Raw genomic sequence first — 20406 nt, 5'->3', positions numbered from 1 at the left:
TAACTTCAGGGAAGCTTGCTAAGTTGTTCCAGCCATTAACTCTGCAACAGCATGAAAGAGCTGTTTTTTGAGCCTGCCTACCTTTCTGTTCATTTATACTGTTTACTTTCTTTCATGTCAGAAAACACTCAGGCTGCATTGCTTATGGTGTGGGTTTTCTTACTTTTTTTTCATAAGGAGTGTTGTTCACTCATTTGTTTTTCAGGAGCTCTGAATCAGAGGAGGAAGAGGAGGAGTGGGAGCCAAAAAGCAAAATTGCCAAGAGACCTCGGTTGCCAAAGAAAAATGAGGCAAAACCTAAAAGAGCTGCTGCTCCACGGACAGCTGTGGCCAGGAAAAAGGTCAAGAAGGCAGCAATAAAAGAGGAACTGGTGAGTGTCTGTAAGCAAGAGACATTTAGTTGCTGTGGTTGGCAAGTAACATGAGCAGAATTTTTCCAGCTCTGGTTCACTTGGTTGCCTGAGTCTGGTCAGCTCATCTGATTCCATTGTTATGGTGGATATTCAGTATGTTTGGTAAGTGTGGTTTTTTCATGTATTTAAGTGTCCCAGCTCCCAGGGCCCTCCTTTAAAATTCTGGCCAGTGATAATGAGGAATTAAGGTATTTCTAGGATAATTATATTTGATCTTTTGAATCAAATTCTGTTGGGTATGTTTGTATCTTTTCCTGCATTCAAGATCTGTTTCAGGTTACTTGATTTCTGGCTTGGAATTTCCCTGCCATACAGAGACCTCGCTTTGGAAAATGATGTCTGGTATCAAGACTTCCTAGGTTTTAATTGAAATGTTGAACCGCTGTGTAACAGTGAGTGCTTAGGATGGTTTCCATGCCTTTTTGCAGGATGATCCTGCAGAAGATAAGAGAATGCAACTTCTAAAACCTAAGGAAGAAGATGTAGACATTAAACCAAAAACTTTACATCAAAAGCCAGAAGTGCCTGAAAAAGTGGAAATAAATTCATTCCAAAGGAAGAATATGGAGAGTTTAGCGAGTGATGAAAAGCCCTCAACAAGTGTTCCTGTAGCTGGAATTCAAGTGAAACATGAGAAATCTGAGGAGGATTTTGCATTTGATGAACCACCTTTTAAAAAGATCAAATCAACTACGTCTCCTGAAGGAAAGCCAGTTAAAAATCTAGGAGGCAACCAAGTAAAAGAAGAATTTGAAATGAACTGGGATATTGTGCAGGTATGAGATCTTTTCCTTTTTCTGAGGCATCAATGCAACCATTTCCTACAGAGTAAGTGCTTAGAATCTTTACACACAATGTCAGTCCTCTTGGCATTAGTTGGAGTGTCAGAGGGTCATTGTTCTGCTAAGTCACTTAACATCTGCTTAAATTGTCATAATACATGTGTAAATATAAACATTGGTAACTGTTAAAACTTCAAACTTTAACATTATTTTAATACTGACTTTGGCAGTATTTAGTACTAAGTTTGCCTATAACAATTTGCACTTCTGTATCAGCACATGAGGTGGTGTTTTTTATATACTTAACTGAAACTCCTTTGCACTTCTGTATCAGCACATGAGGTGGTGTTTTTTATATACTTAACTGAAACTTCTGCAGGAAGGGGTGCTGAAAGATTTGGGATGTCTGTGTGTGCAGTTTCAGAATGTTAAGGTTTAGCTAGTGTGGATTGTAACATTTGAGAGTGTTTATCCAGTTACACTACCATCAAGGAGGAGACTGCATTCACAAAACAACAGTGACATCTATGTTTTTGTAGGGTGTTAACTTTGAGGACATTCAGGGGAAGAGAAACTTAGGGTAGTTCTGGGATAGATAGTTCTTTTCTGGGAGGCTGGGTGGGTTATGGAAGATTTTAATGTGAACAGAATGAGAATAGATTGAGCACATTCTCTTAATCATCCTTAGTATTGCCTGCTTAAGAAAGGCGTATAATTTTGTTTCTGAGTCTTCTAAAATACTCCTGAAAATGCAAATAGAGAACTTAATCTTTGTGTATTATTGCTCTAAAAGCAGTGAATGTGATTGTTATATTTTTAGGCTCCAGAATAAGACTTTTGAAAGGCTTTGTCTCAGCTGTGTGTAGGAGTAACTGTAGTGAAGTACAAACAAACCATGATAGTTAAAAATGTTACTAAGCTAAGGTGCTTACATGGGTTGTCCTGGAGTCTGCATTGACACACTGTATTTTTAGTAACTTGATGCAAATTTGTGATGCTTCATTCATCTTGAAACCTTTAGAAGCATCATGGTAGTTTCCAATTATGCCTGTTTCCAGTCGCTTGAGTGGGATTTGCATCAGCTTTGGCATTGTGGGTTTGGTTTTGTTTAACCATAAGGTATGTCAATGTTCCTTTAAAAGAAGAAAAAGTTGCAGATTTTCTGAGCTCTCATGTGCAGTTTGTGATCTTCTAATTATTTTTATTTTTTTATTTTTTCTTTCTTTTTTTTCCCCATTTCTGTTTCCAAAAGACACTCCTTACTGCATTTGTTTTCTGTAGTTCCAAGTTTCTGGAAACATTGGTTGCTGCATGCCTTTCTGAAGTACTGGGGTGTGGTGGCTGGATGCATGGGAAGCCTGGCATTCCGCTTTAGGGAGGACAGTAGGCCCTGCTGACCAGCATAATATTCTGGAACTGGGTTTGAATGTGGAGTGAGAAGCTGTTTGAAGCAATCTGTGATCTCTCTTTAATATTTGTTTGGTTTTGTTGGGCTTTGTTTTGTTTTTCTTCTGACAGGCCCTGTCAGAAATAACGAATGTTGAGCCATGGGTATGTGCAAACTTAATTCGCCTCTTTAAAGAAGAAAACACCATTCCTTTTATTGCTCGGTATCGAAAAGAGCTCATCAATAATCTGGAGGCCGATGCCTTGCGAGAAGTGCAGCAAGCCTTGGAAGAGCTGCGGTAAGTAAGTTGATACAGGGAAGTATAGGGGAGAGCAGTAACAATTGGCTGCTGCTTCCGTGTCTCATTTTGGCACTTTGTACACACTGCAGTTGTAAAGTAACTCCTATAGAAAGGTTAAACATGAGGTAATTATGATCTGGTATTGGTCTGGGTTTTTTGTTTGTGTGGCTCTTCTGGTTTTGGGTTTTTTTTTACTATAAGCAACAAGGAATCTGGCGTTATGCATTATGAATTGCTTGAGAAATTGAGTTCTTAGTTTCTTCGCAGTTTACTAAAACTCTTACTCAAAGAGTAGTTTTACATGTTCTGGAGATACATAGCCTGGTTAGTTATAAACTGCAGCCTTAGAAAAAGAATCCCTAAGAATCCCTTGGCTCCTCTGCTTGGAGCTGCAAAGCCTCTAGTGAAGAGCACTACTTGAGGTTGTAGCGTACCAGGAGAGCAGGCTAAACTATCCCAGAACATTGCAGCAAAGAAATGATGAGCAAAGCCTGCTGCAGTGGTGGAGGGGTGACTGTATGTTCTTGAGATGGTAAGGCTATATGTTCTTGACTTGGAAGCTGTTCTGTCAACATGGTGTCTTCTTCCTTGTATGCCTTGCTATTCCCTAACAAGAGGTTCTTTCCAAAGAGGGAAAGCGGCTCAAGAGAGTTCTTGTCTGAACAAGTAATTTAAATCATAACAAAATACCTTTGCTACTTGCAGGTGCTTACGGGTGCCCTCTTGAAGGTATAAGTTTAAAATCCAGTACCCTGTACTTTATACTGCAGAAGTGTCCTGATATAAATTATAGCTGTAAGGGATCATTAACATGGATTTAATTTAGGGACTTTTTATTTGGCTTCCAGGCTTATAGCCTTCCAAAGCAGAATGATTGTCAGTCTTGTTTAATGATTTTCCTTAAAGCTACCACAAGATATTTTAGTACAGTTTTGAACTAATTGGAGAAAAAGAGTAGTAGTTATAAATGCTTTTGAATTATCAGACTTGATTTGTAAGTATTAGCATGAGATACAATCTTCAGGGGTTTTGGGGAGCTTCAGCATTGTAATAAACAGAGTCTCAATTGATAGTCTTTCTAATCCATCATGAAATGTGACTGTTAATATCAATCTCTTTTATTTTAGTGCTGTTGCAAAGAAGACACATACAATGATACAGAAGTTGAAGAAAGAAGGGAAATTATCTGGAGGCCTTTTAACAGCATTATTAAATTGCAGAACTTCAGAAGAATTAGACCACGTGGTCAGTATACTGGTCTTTTTCAGGTCATCCTTAGTTTAAATATAATCTAATATAACTAAATAGTGAATAATGCAAAGTACATAATATGACTGAATTATTTCCTCACCTTTTAATAACTGTGTTTTTTGTTTAAGTCTGCACCTTATAAAACTGGGAGTAAAGGAACCAAAGCCCAGAGGGCCAAGCAGCTAGGATTAGAGCCCGCTGCTCTCTCCATCCTTCAGAATCCTATGGCACTCAATCTGTTTTCTTATGTTAAACCTAATACCAAAGGTAAGCACTCTATTTCTGTGAGTAGTAATTTCCTAAATGTCTGAAAACTTTTTAGAAGTGCAGCTACTTCAGTTGTTCTGTGGTTGGTGGAAGTTATGCAACTGCTTTAAATTCAGCAGTTCTTTTAAGAGTAAATGTTTACATCTAATGCCATGGCTCTCCAACTTTACTGTCTTTTTGTATTGTAAATAGTAATAATTCTGGTATACAAGAGATGTAAGTCTCAAGCATTTATAGTGAGATCTGTATTTACTGGTAAGAGAGAGAGAACTGCACTGTGCACCTCTCTCTTTTCATAGTTCTGCTCTTACTTGAATTGTTTACTAAGGATTCAGTGCTGATTGTACAAGAGCTTATGCTTATAGTCTACTCAAGTGAATGTAACCCATCAAAGCATGCCTGAATAGAAGCTTATCTTGGTGATAGGGAGTGAGTGGGAGCGTTTTTGTTACTGAATGACAATAGGGGTTGGAGAAGTTGTAATTTCTGAAATCTGAGCAGGAACTTTAACGGTGTGATAGTCACACATAGTCTGCAGAATTGTGTTTCTTTGTGAGTGCAGTTATGGGTGAATCTGTAGGGGGCAATCTCTGACAATAAAATATGAACATTGCTGCAACCTTCTGTGGTGTTAAAGTAGACATGTCCTTTTATTCTTCCCTGCTTAAACACTTTCCTTTTGAACTTAAACATAAAGGTATGGAACCTCCTTAGTGAAGGTGACTCTTCCCACTTCAGTTGTTCTTTGATTTTAGTTGAATATTGTTTGTAAAATGATCCTAACTTAGCTGTGAAAATCCGTTACCAAAATCTCTGAACTATTGCATTTTAGCATATATCATTACTTCATGCAGAAGTATGTTGCAACCACATAGCTGACTATTATGGCAGAGTCTAATGAACCAACAGAAAATCTTCCTGGTGAAAGTTCAAATTAGTTATGTAGGGTTGCATTCAGAAGGAAGTGCTATATTGTTGCAGCATAAATATTACAGTTCTTGAAAATCAGTACACCTCTCTTCAATTTTGTGCTAAAAATTGCTTGGGTTTATATAATGGTTTGCATTTGAAAGGCACATCAGAAATTACATCAATGAAGTGGGCCACTTTTATCAACTTGGGGGCCAGTTTGACAACCTCTGTAGACAAGCTTAACATCAGAGAGAATTTCTTTTAAAGGAATGAGCCATTCGCCATACAGAAGTTTTCATCAAATCCTAATATTCAGCTCTCAAATTCTGAGTGTTTTGAAACATATACTAAAAATAAACTGAAATCAAAACAGCAGTTCATGTTTCAAAGCCAGGTATTTGAAAGTTAAGGAAGCAGGCTCGCCAGAAAACTTTGATCTTCCTTTGAGTTGTATGCATGGTCAAATACTTCTTTAATTATACAAGCTAGTGCAGTTTTTGCACTGGACACAGTAAAATGCCTGTGTGAGTGTGCTTGTTGAATGGGAACCTTTTGATTATTTCTTTAATCCTGACTGGTTTTGGCCTTTCCTCTCTTATTTATATTCTCTGCTAGAATTATAATACTGTTGCCATGTACACTTCTACTACTTGAGTGTCTCCATTCATAATCAATATAATGCGTGTCTTACAATTCCCTTACCTTTGTATTCTGACATGACATTACTTTCACCATAAGAAATGCTAACTCATAGGTGTAAGGATCCAAATTCCACAACTTCTGAACAGTTCAGGCATTTAATAACACATTCTCACATTTTTATTTTTGTTTCTGGCAGTTATGTTTAGCTTCCCCCTCTTAAAAAAGGGCAGGATTTATTTATGTTTCTCTTTAGAGTGTGTAACTGTATAGTCTGGTCAGAAGTGGGGTTCTGGATTCAATACAAGTAGTAGTTTTTTGAGGTATGCTGTTTTAAAATGATATTAATGAAGCTCTGTCTGGATACTGGTAGTCCATCAGACAGCAGAATGAAAAGTAATGTGTGTTGAAGGAGGCAGTTATTGTTACATCTGCCGACTCTAGGATTCTTGCTTTTTGCTCTGGAGCATTTTTTATTGTCAGTAGCTAGAAACAGGGTTAGATAAATTGATTTAAAATACAGGATGTCAGTTCTATTTCTTTACCTTCTGGTTCTGATCCAGTTTGACCAACTGTGCTAAAGAGAACGCTGTGCCATCCTTTCCTGTCTTTTGAAGTGGGGGATTGTTCTGTGTCTTGGAAATCTTAATGATTCTGCTATCAGGTCACCGGAATGCTTTATCTATGGAGATATTTTGTAATTTCACTGTTTAAACAGTGTTTCATAGGAGAGGATGGAGGGTACCCTGGTCTCAGAAGTGTTACTGTGCGAACTCCTGTTACAAACCACTGGAAATTTATTACAGAGAGGAAAACCAGGATTGCCTGCAAAGGTTTTAGGCAGTTTCTGTAGCAGTAGATTTCTGCTGCAATTACTCATTTGATTACATTACTCCCAAAATTATACTTGAATATCCAATTTAACTATTGTAAATAATTCATTCGCATCATAAATGTCAAGATCTATTAGCATCAAAGTAAAAAAAATGTTATTTATCTCTCATTTTAACATCATTTTGACTTATGATACGGCATTGGTCACTTTAGAGTCATTAAAAATGTTTTCAGATGTTTTGGAAAGGAAGCTTAACTACCAAGGAAATTCTAATTAATTGGGATTCTTCATGGAAACCTCTGCAAAGCAGTCTGGTATCTTGCATCAGTTTTCTTTCAGCTTGTATATATTTTTCTTAGTGCTTGTGCAGTTGTGTTAAGTGATTCTTTTACTTCATATTAGTTTGTATCATTACTTTTATTAACTTTGTTTTTTTTTTTAAGGGCTCTCAACTATCCAGGAAGTAGAGGCTGGAGTACAGCATATTTTAGCTGACATCTTTGCTAAAGATAAAGATACACTGGATTTCATCAGGAAATTGTAAGTTTGACTCTTAATTTCTAAGTTATATGGTAGGATTCGGTCTCTTGGCCTGCCGATTAAACTTCTTACTGATGAGAGCACTGTGTTGCTGTGAGATTGATTTAGGTCCTTTCCTTCACTTGTGCTGCAGATACACATACAGATACATCCATTAGCCTTTCTGCCCCTCTGGCTATCAGTGGATGAGAGATCTGCTGTGAGCATGGCATGAATGCTGTGACTCCAAACACTGAAAGATGCCCTTTGGCCCTACTCCATATAGAGCCAATCTTCCTTGCAGTTAGCATTCTGTAAGAGAAAGCTTTCTCTCCTCGTTCCTCCTTTAATCTGTAACTTTTCAGGGGTGTATCAGCTTAAGCTATTGCTCCAGTAATTATCGCTTGATGCCAGTCAGTGTAATTAGTGGGCAGTGGTGGTTGATTTTGGCATTGGTAGTCAATAAGACAAACATACACCTGTTTAAAGGAGAAGTTACTTACTCTTTGGCTCTGTTGGCTGGATGTAAGTTTTCTTACTTTGCATGACTTCAAGGTTGTTGTGTCTGGGGGCGTTGGTGTGAAAAAGTAATAGTTGCTTGTTAGGTTTTTCCTCTGCTGTGTACCATCTGGGACAGAGAACAGGATTATCAGAGATGCTGCCTTAGGAGCATGCAGTGTTGGTTTCAGTCAGCTCAGTTCTATTTAGTTGACCCTTGTTTGCTGTTTACCGTGAGTAATGGCCAACTTCATTAAAAAGCTAGAGCACTGCAGTGTGATAATTTCAATGAAGGGGTTGCTTTATAAAGGATATGCTGTCACTACTGAACTATCACTTTGATTCTTTTGACCACTGGAAGCTCCTTAATCAGATATGCAGCGCTCTTACATGCGTATCCTGTTGATCTAAAGTGTGTTTACATATAATAATCATGAGATGCACTGAGGAAGTTATCTGTTCGGGATCTCTTTTACTCCTAAAAATAATAACTTTCATGGTTAGGTGCTCAAAGCAAGAACTTAGTTCTGAGGTTGGGTAGGTTCAAGAGAAATGTTGCATTTGTCTAAAATATGTGACTACTTTAACTCTTCTGCAACTTCCCAATATCTGTTGTGTGAAGTTGAACCAGTAAGTGATCAAACAAGTGCAGATGATGGCTTTTGAGTATCTGTTCCCTTTAGGAGAAGGGCTGTATTCTGCTTGAATTTCTTCTCTTGTTATGTCCCAGTCAGTCTGTGTTACATCAGTCTCAGCATTAAGATATGCAATACAGTTGTGCAGGTAATTAGGAGTTAACGTAACTTGTAATTGGGTAGACTCCAAGCTTCATTTCTTTATTTAATACAAGCACTTATGACTTGTTACCAGTTTCATGCTGAAATACCTTTTTAATGTTTGTTTCTTTTATTCAGATGTCAGCAAAGGTACATTTGTATCCAGTCAGCCTTGGCAAAAGTGTCATCCAAAACTGTAAATGAAAAAGATATTGATAAATTCCAACTGTACCATGGGTTTTCTTGTAACATAAAGAGCATTCAGCATCATCAGGTACAATTACAGATTGGTATTTTTTCCTTGAATTTTACCTATAGCAGAGGTGTCTTTGCTTTTGATTTTTGTTGCTTGAAGCTAGTCCTAAAGATGGTTGGTTTTGCTTTTTGGTTATCAAAGGTAATAGAGACTTTCAAATCCATGAAATGCAGGGCGAAGCTGTTAATCTTTGTTTTAAGAAACTGATCAAAGGACTGTTTATCCATTGTACCCATTGTCTAATTAATTCTCATTAAGCATATGTTTATAATGATTTTTGTATCAGTGATTTCAATACTGGTGTGATTTATTTTCAGCATGTGTCAAGCCCTTCCTCCCTTCCATGGGTAACAAGTGTATAGCAAATGTTACCAGGAGAAGGATAAATGTGTTGTATGTGGGAGTGAGGCTTGTGTAGTAGGGGCGTAGTAGTGGAAGCTGTTTGGTCGGAGTGTATATATATAAAGAAAACCTGGAGTAACTTAATCTTTGTTTCCTTTGGATGTTTGCTGCAGCACTGAGAGTGCTCTGAGCCATTTGACATTAAACCTGTCAAGTGAAACTGGGGAGAAGTGTCAGGGAAGGATCCAGAAAGATTAAATGGAATGTGACCTATGAAAGTAGCTCAGGAGAACATCCCATGCACTACCCCAAAAATGGCTTTGGTTTGCAAGTCATCAGTATTCCCTCTTGTGAAGCATCTTTGGTTATCCTAAACCCCAAGCCTAGACCTGTATGATTAGAAAAAGAAATGAGGGAGGAAGCAAACTTATTAGATAATAAACTGATAGCTGGGTTACTCCTGAACGGATAGCTGGGTTACAAAGGCTGAAGTGTGGTGTGATCAGTGCAACTGTCAAGACCTTTGTGCAGATTCACAGCTCATTACCAAGTCAAATGTTTCTTGGTTTTGACACAATTACTGAGCTTAAAACAAACCAAAGAAACAAAAACCCCAAACTCAAACAAACAAAACCCACAAAGAAACAAACAAACCCTCAAATATCCAAGCAATAACAAAAAAGGAACACAAACACACCCAAACCAAACAAAAAACAAAACTCAAATAGACAAAAAAAGCCCCCAAAACACAATAAAAAAGACCATCTTAGCTGCTGCCAGCCAGAAATGTCCTCTTCCATTAGCAGGCTGCCTTATTCTACAGCAGAATGCTTTTCCTTTTATATCTATGATATGCCCTCATTTTCTCTCTGCTTGCTATTTGAAAACAGTGTGATGTTTGGAATTAATAAAGGATTTTCTTGCATGTTTTTAAATGAATTTATCACAAAAAATATCTTGCAACATGTATGCACTGATTTTAAACCCACTTCCTCTCCCCACTATGGATGAAGTTTGGTGAAAGACTAAACTACAAGTGACTTTTACTTAGGCCTTCTGTAGATGCTTGAATAGGTACCTGCAGTTGTTCTCTTTGTAATAAGTATGAACATTTACTGTATTTATATTGGGAATTATTTGATGAAAACTTGCTTCTAGATGGTCTGGAAAAGTCAATGGAGTCTAAGACTGATTCATCAGGAGATTGTGTTGTGCTGTGTGGAGTTCTTGTTTGGGTGCTTTACTGTTGAATGAATAGTTACCTGTCAAAGACTAGTTTTTCCAGCACTGAGTGGTGAATACTGAGATATGCAACTATTATTGGGGGTACATAGGTTTCCTGGGATGATGGTATGAGGATGATAAGCTCAAAACTGAGAGATTTATAGAATTTACTAATCCACCGGAACTGTGGGTTAAATAGCTGTGTTTAACTTGCAAAATTCACTGTTTTGAAGACCTTTTCAGCTCTTTTCATGACTGCACACAACTAAGTGTTGTCATTGCTAGAGGCAAAAGTACAAGTCGTCTTTAAATCACCTCAATGCAAACTGGCAAGTAAAGTATTACGTAAAATACTGGGGTGAAACTGTTCCTTGCCTGAATATGGAAGTGTGCTAGTCATCTTACAAGTGTGTATACAACCCTAACTCTGCTCTAGCTGATGTCTAAGTAAAGGGGATGGGCAGCACACTAGCAAGTTACCTGCAAGCGAATAAGCTGTGTTTTTATAAACAAAGCATTTGTAGCCATGAGCGTGCCTTGCTGTGTATATTACAGTGAGGTATACTGGTGTGTAGTAAGCTGCACAGTTAGCTGGTTCTGTGGTTCTGCCTTTCCGTATGCTGTAGTTCTGCATGCCTTTCTGTGCCATGGTCATTCTGTGTGTTGAGACATGCCCTGAAATAATCAGGAGTGGTGTGGAGTTAGAGTTGTTTGACCAAAAAAGCTGAAATACTGAACCTGAAACAAGGGAAAAAACCTTATTTGCTTAAAAAGCCCAACTCCAGATTTTGACATGATTGGATACCTGTGGGTGTTTCCAGCTGGGATGTTTTGCTGTTGGGAGGTTCAGCTACAGTTCCTTCCTTTGGCAGCAAAGTGAACCTGACTGAAGTGTCTTAGGGTGTAGTTGGGTAGCTATACCAACGCTGTCATAACTAAGGAAACAATCTTTGAAGAGTTTATTTGAATTTTTTACTAATTTTAAACAGTTCAATGTTTGTATGTGCCTTGGGGTTGCTTTCCTCTATTTGGAGATGAGGGAATTGGTGGGAGGAAAAGAATTCATGAATAAAGTGTCACGTTTGAGGCAAGTGCTCTATTTTCAATCTTATCCTTAAAAAGGAATTGAAAATAAAGGTTCTTGGCAAGATATACAAAACTTACTCAGTGAGTGTAAGTAAATCTGCAACACAGAAGAGAGCTGCACAGAATTAAGTATGTTGTGTTATTCTGATGAACAGAATAAGGTTTGATGAATCTTGTGACTCGATCAAATTTTTGTTCTTGCTTTCTCTGAATAATGTATTTTGGTTTGAATTAACTCTTCCCCTGCATCCCTTTCAGTCTTGCATAAAAACAGTCATTTTCCAGTACTGGAAGGTTGCTTTGTGTCTGGAATAGCCAGATTTTAACCTCTTGCTTAAAAATAAAACAAAATGACCTTTATTAAGGAGAAATTGACTAATTACTTCCTGAATTGAGCCTTTCTTGGGTGATAATTTTTCTCTGAATGCATGTCACTTAGACCAGGGTAGGCAGTTTGTTTAGGAATAAAAATGTAAATTATAATAGTGAGCGCAGTACAGCTGCTTTAAGTTCAGGTGACTGACACATTCTGCAGACCAAGTGCCAGGACACAAAATGTGATGCAAACATTGATCCTGCTAATAGCATGCTGAATGATGACATTATAATTCTATCAGATACACTCTCTGTCATGAGCATCATTTTGGTTTCGTTTTAGCTTGACATTTAACTTTTTCCTTTAATAAAATCAGAATAAACATGAAAGCATTGGATTTGTTAAAATATGTCTTTCTAATCTCTACATGAAAACATTTGCTTTGGCAGTCAAGGTACCAGATGCTATAATATTTCACATGCAATCTTTATTATTAGCTTTGTTGTTCAATGATATGTCAGGCCTGGTATGTCACAGAAACAGTAAAGCTGAGGAATATAAATTGGTACTATGTCCTGGAGTCATTTTAAGCCATTGTATTTAACATATGTGACATGTCTGAGTTAGCTAGTGATTGAATTAAAGTTTATGATTGACACAGAATGCTCTGTTGTGACAGTGCTCAGGGCCTGCTACATAGAGCAACATGTGTAGTCATACAGGAATGTCAACTTCTAGCAGGTTTTGTTTTGTTTTTTAATATATTTTTGAACTTTAAAATATTTTTAAAAGGAAAATTAAATCTAAAAATGTGTGGCTTTTATTTGTAGCTGCTTCTAGCTGAAGCAGCTAGTTTCTAAAATCCCATGTTTTCTGTTTCTAAAATCCCATGGCCAGTGAGTTTTCTTCAATGTTTTCATAGTGAGACTAGACCAGTAGATACCCAGCAGTATCTAGGATCCACCACTTGTATTGTGGTCTGGTTTTAAATGGGGAGCCAGAGACTTCTACATAAAATGAAACTCCATATGCAGACAGGACACGTGCAGCCAGATTTAGCTTTAGGTCGTCAATATGTGGCTGGGTACACAAGACTGCCAGAAATATGTGCATATGTTTTAAGGCTGGAGTGTTAATATAAAGAGTACCTACAATATTTTCTGCTATTTATGAACTAGGCATGGATAACACTAAATTTATCTTTTTCAAATTAAGCCGATCGCTTCCATGTCACAAGATCTGATTCATAACTAATTTTAAATTTGAATTGATTTGGGGAAGAAATCTTAAGCCTGAAGCATAGGACTTTTTCTGATCTCCAGTCTGATTGGAATAACTTTTTGATTAATTTCTTAATTTCTTTTTTTTAATCTGGGTTATTATATAAGATTATTCTACCAGCTACATTCATACTGATTTATATTATAACTGCATTTAAGAGAAACTGCATCTTGCGATTGCAGACTCCAGGAAAAATGTATGATTTGTTATGCCACAGCATGATTTAATCTGTGTTTAAAATGAGGCTGTTATCTCCCCATGCTAGTACTTTGTGAACTGATTTACTGTACCACCATCATGATTTGCTACAGAATGTCAAGCAAGCGTGTACACAAATGTTGATAAGTTTATCTTTTGGATATTTTGTGTGTCATCTGTCTCTGCCATTTATGTTTGCACTCAGATTCTGGCCATTAACCGAGGGGAAAATCTGAAGATCCTGACAGTGAAGGTCAACATTCCTGACGGGGTGAAGAATGAATTCTGTCGGTGGTGTGTCAATGAAAGGTCTGCATGGATATATATTCTTACAGAAGTCTTTTTTTCCTCTATAGGCAGCTGCATACTGAGATGTACCTCACATGTCTCCTTGTATTAAGAGAGCAATTTAAATGAATGTTTATTAAATTAGATGAAATTAGCAAGTGGATAATTCTTATCCTGCATTTCCAGCTGCTGTAGCATTATGCTGAAAAGATCATGCCTTTGGCTGTATTTAGGGAGTTCTGGCACCATTCTTGAAGCAATTGGGTTTTAAAAAGAGATATGCAAAGGATGATGAAATGTGAATATGTTTTCAATTTGTAATATGCAGTGCATCCAGTAGTGTTTATGAAAGGAGTTTGTAGAATCCAATAGAATATACTTCTAACTTCTACAACTGACTTAATATGCCTGATTACAATGATTAAAGAGGGCTATCTCAGGTATTGGATCAGTAAAGTACCAGCTTTGGGTTTCACAAATGTAAGGGATTGAATGTTTCTAAAAGAAGTATTAGATTTAATAGACAAACCTGAAGGTGACTATTCAATCCATGATTCTCTGACTTGCCTTTTGATCTCTGGTTAAGTTAGAAAACTGGGTTCTAAATTTTGCATAATTATTTCATTTCTTACTGATTTGCTCTTACAAGCTGCTTTTTTGGAGCCTGTAGTGAAATGTTTAGTGTTGTATAATCCTGAGCCTGTTTTTGCAAACATTTAGGTTAAATATATGTTGTTTTGTTCAGTATCTCTATCAGTGTTTTTCTTGGAAACTCTAATGTTCTCTGAAGACTACTGTAATTTAGGCTGTGCATCTTTCTTGCATGTATAAAAGATGGGTTTCTCTTTTTCAATATTCTGGGATATTTGATGTTGTTCTGAGGATGTCTTAGAAACTCCTACCTTTGTGTCCTAAGAGTGAATAACAAAAAGGAGGAAAAGACATAGTAAAAGATGCATTTGTTTAATGTATAAAATTGTATATTCTGATAATGCTTTAGCATATGTTTTTCTTTCGTATCGAGTCCAAAAAAGGGATGTGGTAAAAATATTCCTTTTCATTGTAGAAAATTTAAAGTTCTGCTTCCAACATGGAAGTCTCTGAGAGTTAAAATATTGTTTGGCTAGATAACATGATATCATCTAGAACTAATAGTAACTTTTACGTTCTTTTCTGAAAAGCATCAGGATTCATATACACACCTACGTTTCATTCTGGCTTTAATACCTGTAACAGACATTCTGTCCTTTCCCCCTGAGCTGGATATTCTGTAGGCAGAACCTACCTGTCAGTCTTGCTTTTACTGCATCTGTGACAGATTTTGGAAGCACTGTGAGCCACAGATAATGGAACAGCTTGTCACTGCTACACAAATAAAAGTGGGATGTATATTGAGATATTTTTGGTTGGTTACACTTTTGTGAGTCATCCCGAGATAAAAAGAGCATTGACTTTGGAAATGGAGCTACTAATTAATATTTAGCATTCATAAGACTATATATGCTTATGGCTTTTTACTGTTTAAGGACAAATTCCCCACCTTCAGAAAGCTTTTGAAGCAGTGATTTTAGGGTTAGTGCATTAACATCTAGAACAGATTGTGATATTCCTCATAAGACTGACAACTGTTTTACCAAACTGACAAGTAGTAAATGTGTGTTCTGCCCTGCAAGCTTGGAAGTGACTGTCCAAGGATGGGTCTTGCATTATCTTGTTTTACTGGTGAGAGCAGAAGCTGAAGAACTTTTGTTTGAGGCAAGGTTTTCAGAACTTTGCAAAGGTATTAACTAATTCTCTGAAGGTCACACACAAAATCAGTTGCTGAACCAGAAATGCCATTTTTCTACAGTGTTTGCCCAGTATTCCAGCTGCAAAACAGTATCACCTACTGCCTGCTGATTAGTAGCAAGTATGCAGATCTTTGTGTTCTTCTGAAGCCAATTCTTTTTGCATTAAATGCTCCTGCAGTGGAAAGTGTATTTGGGAGACTGGAGTTCTTCATTATTGCGTTGAGTGCTATGTAAATGCAATTTTACTGCATTTTCCTTGCAAGTTCAGAATATGTGTTGGCCTTTGGAAGCATCTATATTTCCTTGAAATTTTTGTTTCTGTTGAGAATGCAGGAATATCCTTATGCCTGCTCCTATGGGTTGTATTTTTTTCCCCCAGAAAACCACTTTTCTGTGGTTTGACAGTGAGCCTAGCTCCATTAACTCTAGAACTGCACTGGTCCCAAAGACTTGGTTGGGAAGTGGGACATAGAAAAAGGGTCAGTAAGAAACAGCTGGAGAGGGGCTGGTTAGCTGCCTTTGAATGTAAAGACAACACAGAGATGTCCTTTTGGATGGTGTGAGAGTTTGTTCCAAAAGGGGATTGCAGCCTTGAAAATCAAGTTTGGAGTTTGATAATATTTTTTTTGGTTTCCAGGCAATAGAATAATAGAACGTTGCCTAAGTAATTCTTACTTACATATAGGCAGTAATAAAAATACCTGCTGTGATAACCTATTAACAGAGGGAAGGTTTGCTAACTAGCTTTAATGGATGGAAGTGAGGGGGAAGCAGCTGCCAGGTTTCCAAATTGATTCTTATTTGTGCTGAGGATACTTTCTGGGGGAGTACAGTCATACTTACCACCTGTAAAAACTTCATGGTGATAGCATTGGATGGCAATAAGAGGGTTTAAAGCCTTTGCCAGTTTTATATAGGTATGGAAAGAGTCTCTAGTTACAAATAAGCAGAATAGAACTGTTTGCAAAAACTCTTAGCAAAGTGATGAAGTCATGTGGCTAAGCTCTCTCAACTCTATGTTGTAAAACTAAATGGCAAGCTTAATTCTGCTCCCATGTCTGTCAGCATTAATGCAGTGCTGAGTCGAGCACACATTTCCCAACCGCTCTATGCGCAGACACTTAGAAAAGCTCTTTCAGGAAACTGTAGATCCCCTCAAACAACTGAAAAGCTGTCTGGCTAGGAGCAATTTAGGATTCTTAGTATTTCTGTGTGAGTGCAAATAAACAAGGTATTAAAGTAAACCCTGGTTTTACCTGGGCCTGCACCTGGACTCATTATCAAATGGGCATAGTTCTATCATGCTGCGTTTAAAAACACTGAAGTTGTGTTTGTTCAAGGACTTTCTTCCCCCCCTCCAGAAATGTTGCCCAGACCAAAAAGGTCATTGGAATAAATATCTAGGATCAGTGTTCTGGGGAGCTTTGAAACTGGGGTGTACTTTAGGACAAAATTTGACGTAATTGTCATTACAGATATGACCACTGCACAGTTGTCTTAGGAAAGGCAGTGCTCCAAAGAGTCTGGCTTAAAAAAAAACTGGGAAATAATCTTGTGTTTGTTTGGTATAGTTTATTTTATTTTCCCTTCTATGATATTATTTATATTTTAAAAATATCAGCAACAGGTAAAAGAAAAATTGTTTGCATATGGTTTGGGTTTTGTTGTTTAAGGACTACTGCAAAATGAATAGATTTCATTTTGAGTTTGACTGGAGATATTTAAAGCCTTCCAAATGAAATTTAAGTTGGGTTTCATTAATTGATGTTAGCTTAGCCCTCTTCTGTCTGGACACAGTTGCTTTGCATGGGTAGGTCCACAAAGGGATGCATCCTCTCACATATGATGTTCAGTCATTTTTTTGTATATTGAAAATAATGCGCTCCTAAGGGTAATATGGAACCAAATTCTTCAGCTGTGATAAGCTTTGACTTCTCCAAGTGAAAAGTAAATTTTATTATATTTTCTTTAAAACATAAAATAACTGCATTGTAATACTTAATAAGATAGAAGATAGGCCTTGTCCCTTGTCTGATAGTAGAACCACGAGCAAGTTCTCATTCCATTTGTATTTGAAACTATGATTTCATTGCCTAATTGCTATAGTAATTCTGTAGTTTATAGGACATTGCACTAATGTCTTTTTTTATTTTGAGAATTCCCTTTTTATCTGAGTTTTTGCATGTGTTCTTAAAACATTTTCTTTTTTCCTAATCTTTTGTAGGTGGAGACCAAAACAATTTTTAAAACCAGAATTAATGAGGATACTACAGAATTCAGTAGAGGATGCGTATAAACGCCTTATATATCCTCTCCTCTGTAGAGAATTCAGGTAAGCCAAAGTGAATGTGTGTTTTCATACAACCAGTTTCTTAGCAATTCCCTCCCTAATTTTTATTACAGTATCTTTTATCCATTTGAAAATGGATAAAATAAATTTAATCCTCTGTGCTTACAGATGGACTGTGTAGTCTTGCTTCCATATATGTAATTTGTGACCCTGTCCAGTTTAGGCTACAGTTGAGAAACTATCTTTCTGAGAAGACATTTTACATGTTTACATATTTGTTGCTTGTACATTTATCTATTTAAATACAGTTTAGGTCTACATTATCATAATAGGTGTATCTGTATGCTTGTGTTAGCAGAAGCTGTTATGTCACTGTATTTTCCCAGCATCTCTTTGTGTCACAGCAGTAGTACTGTCAGTGATACTGTTTTGACTCTTCTTTTACCTGTCTCAAAGAAATTAGCAAAGTAATTGTTGTGGTTGGAAATGTCCCTCATGTGTTTTAGCTGCACTTTGTGGTGAACACATTAGTCATAGTGTTGGTCTGGTGACATTCTATGGGTATTGTGATGGCTCTAGATAAGTCAGTAAACTTATTTAATGCTGTAGTAATGATGTCATCAGTGTCACTGACACAAAGTGTCACTGGTAAGATCTGTAATATTGTTTTTAACTTAAAGAAAATTAAAAACTTAGTGTCAAAGTCACATTCATGGTGTAGTATAGGAGTTTACCACACGATTCAGTTGATTTAGTATGACCAAAAGTCTACATTCTGAAAGCTTTATTTCCTAATGGCTAACAGTACTGATGATATGATTCTTCCCTTGACGAATCTAATGGCTTTTGGGTTTCTTCACTGCAGTATGTTGTGTTTGTTCATTAGTTTGCAACCAAGATGGCTTCGCCTCTTTTGACTAGGAAGCCTGTTCTTTGCTGCTGTGAAATGCTGAGTTCACTTTCTTCTTTGTATGTGACCACAGTATGCATAGCTACTTTAGGGGAGGCACTGTATCTATTGTTTGGGCAAAATAATGGACATTTCGTGTTGGTGAACCCAGCTGTTGGCTTCTTGCATGTGAGTGTGAAAGTAGATTTATTCCTAGCCTTCTCCATAATCAAGCTCTTCTAAAATAAAAGGTACTTGCTTTTTAGTAGGGCTTGGTTTTATCATAAATAAGCAAAGGGAGATGAGGTGTCTTCAAGGCTCTTCTATTGTGTTTTTGCTTCGTGATTCCTACCAGAGGACTGTTGTAGCCTGTGTGTTGTGTATTACACTATGAAGATGCTGTGGCAGTAGGTTGCCAAAGGTTTCTCTTAATTACAATTAAAAAAGTTTCCTTCCCTCCAGCTCACAAGGCATAAATGCAAAGAATACAAATTTTGTTGCCTGTTCCTGAGAGGACCTGCGCTTATGTTTTACTGTTTGTGATAATTTTGCATGATTGGTGATGTCTGGGTAGGAAAAGCTGAAATGTCTCCTGTAGAGAAGAATGCAAACACCTGCCAGTAGCACTCCTGGTCCTTGACCGCTTAACCCTTATCCTTCTTTTATTCTCTTTCCATCTACACCAAAAGCTGAGTTTTAGGACTCTTGCAGAGGGCTGCTAAAGTATTCAATACCTCCTTTAGCATTAATATTTCCAACCCACCCCCCACTGTTCATTCTTTCTTTTTATTATCATTAAATGTTGGAACAGAAAGTTTCCAAGAGTGTACTGAAATTTCTGGTACTTCTAGTGAGCAGGAGAATGGAACTTGCCAGCAAGACACTTACCTTATTTATTGTTTAATTTCCTTTCTTCCACTCTGTCAGATACCATCATTTCTTGTATCTGGTATAATAATGTCCAGTGTTGCTTTTGGCTCTTTGAAATACATTTGATTTTGTTGCAGTACTGCATGGAATGATTCCATCAGGATTTGATGCAAGTGATGTGGCACAGACATATTTTTAATGGATAATCCTTTCCTAATTTTCCATGCTTTCTCGAAGCGAGTGCTTTCTCTCCTCTGTCTTCAGGGACACAAACATTTCTCTGTATATCTTGTTTCACACCTGAAGCTAGTTTGCAGATTTTTTTCCACTGAAAGGATTGACTCTCAGACTGTAGATGGAAATGGGGAATTTTAAATCTCAGTTTAAAAACTGACTCTTATAACATTGAATATAGAGGCCAGTAGGTCATGATTAGGTTATTTGCTTTTATTAGAATATACCTGTAAGTGCTATTCAGTCTGAGTGCTTCATAAACTTCAAGGGAGAGGCTTGAAAGTCTGACTTGGTTGATACTGACTGCAGGGGTTTGTTTTGGTGGTGTGTTAACAACATAACCATTCCTCTTGTGTTTACAGAGGAGGACTGTTATCTGCTTCTGCCTTATATCTCTGCTGTATTAATGAGAATTGTCACAAACTGTAAAAACATGAAGCTGGGCATCCTGCCATTTGGATGAAGCCAGTAGTGCTCTGAAAAAGAGAAAGGTATTGGATTGTTTGAGGTAGCTTGATATTTTTTCAAGGATCAAATGACTATCCCGAACTTGAAGTTAAGGGTCAGTATTTGGGACCATAGCTTATGTTATTGATATGAGTGTTGAGTGAGAGACAGTTAAAGAGAAAAGAAAGGTCTATATTTGAAATTAAAAAAATACAGGATATGATGTAATAGAGAGGCCATACGTTATGTTCCCCCCTACGCACCTGGCACTTTCAGTAACATTTCCTGTTACTATAAAGGTTTCTGTATATCCGT

General features: G+C 37.2%; 1 protein-coding gene across 1 annotated transcript in view; it reads left to right on the top strand.

The window, feature by feature from the left end:
* SRBD1 (S1 RNA binding domain 1) overlaps positions 1-20406 on the top strand; it is a 122516-nt gene that overhangs the window by 6271 nt on the left and 95839 nt on the right. Inside the window, exons 5-13 of the mRNA XM_034061225.1 lie at positions 206-371; positions 842-1189; positions 2714-2880; positions 4011-4128; positions 4263-4401; positions 7231-7327; positions 8719-8854; positions 13489-13592; positions 17586-17693. Of these exons, the coding sequence (XP_033917116.1) occupies positions 206-371; positions 842-1189; positions 2714-2880; positions 4011-4128; positions 4263-4401; positions 7231-7327; positions 8719-8854; positions 13489-13592; positions 17586-17693 (1383 nt within the window). The remainder of the gene's footprint in view (positions 1-205; positions 372-841; positions 1190-2713; positions 2881-4010; positions 4129-4262; positions 4402-7230; positions 7328-8718; positions 8855-13488; positions 13593-17585; positions 17694-20406) is intronic.

Source organism: Melopsittacus undulatus, chromosome 3 (assembly GCF_012275295.1).
Source record: "Melopsittacus undulatus isolate bMelUnd1 chromosome 3, bMelUnd1.mat.Z, whole genome shotgun sequence".
NCBI classification, from domain to species: Eukaryota; Metazoa; Chordata; class Aves; order Psittaciformes; family Psittaculidae; genus Melopsittacus; species Melopsittacus undulatus.
Note: the sequence above shows the minus strand (reverse complement) of the source record. Positions and strands in the feature narration are given on the sequence as shown.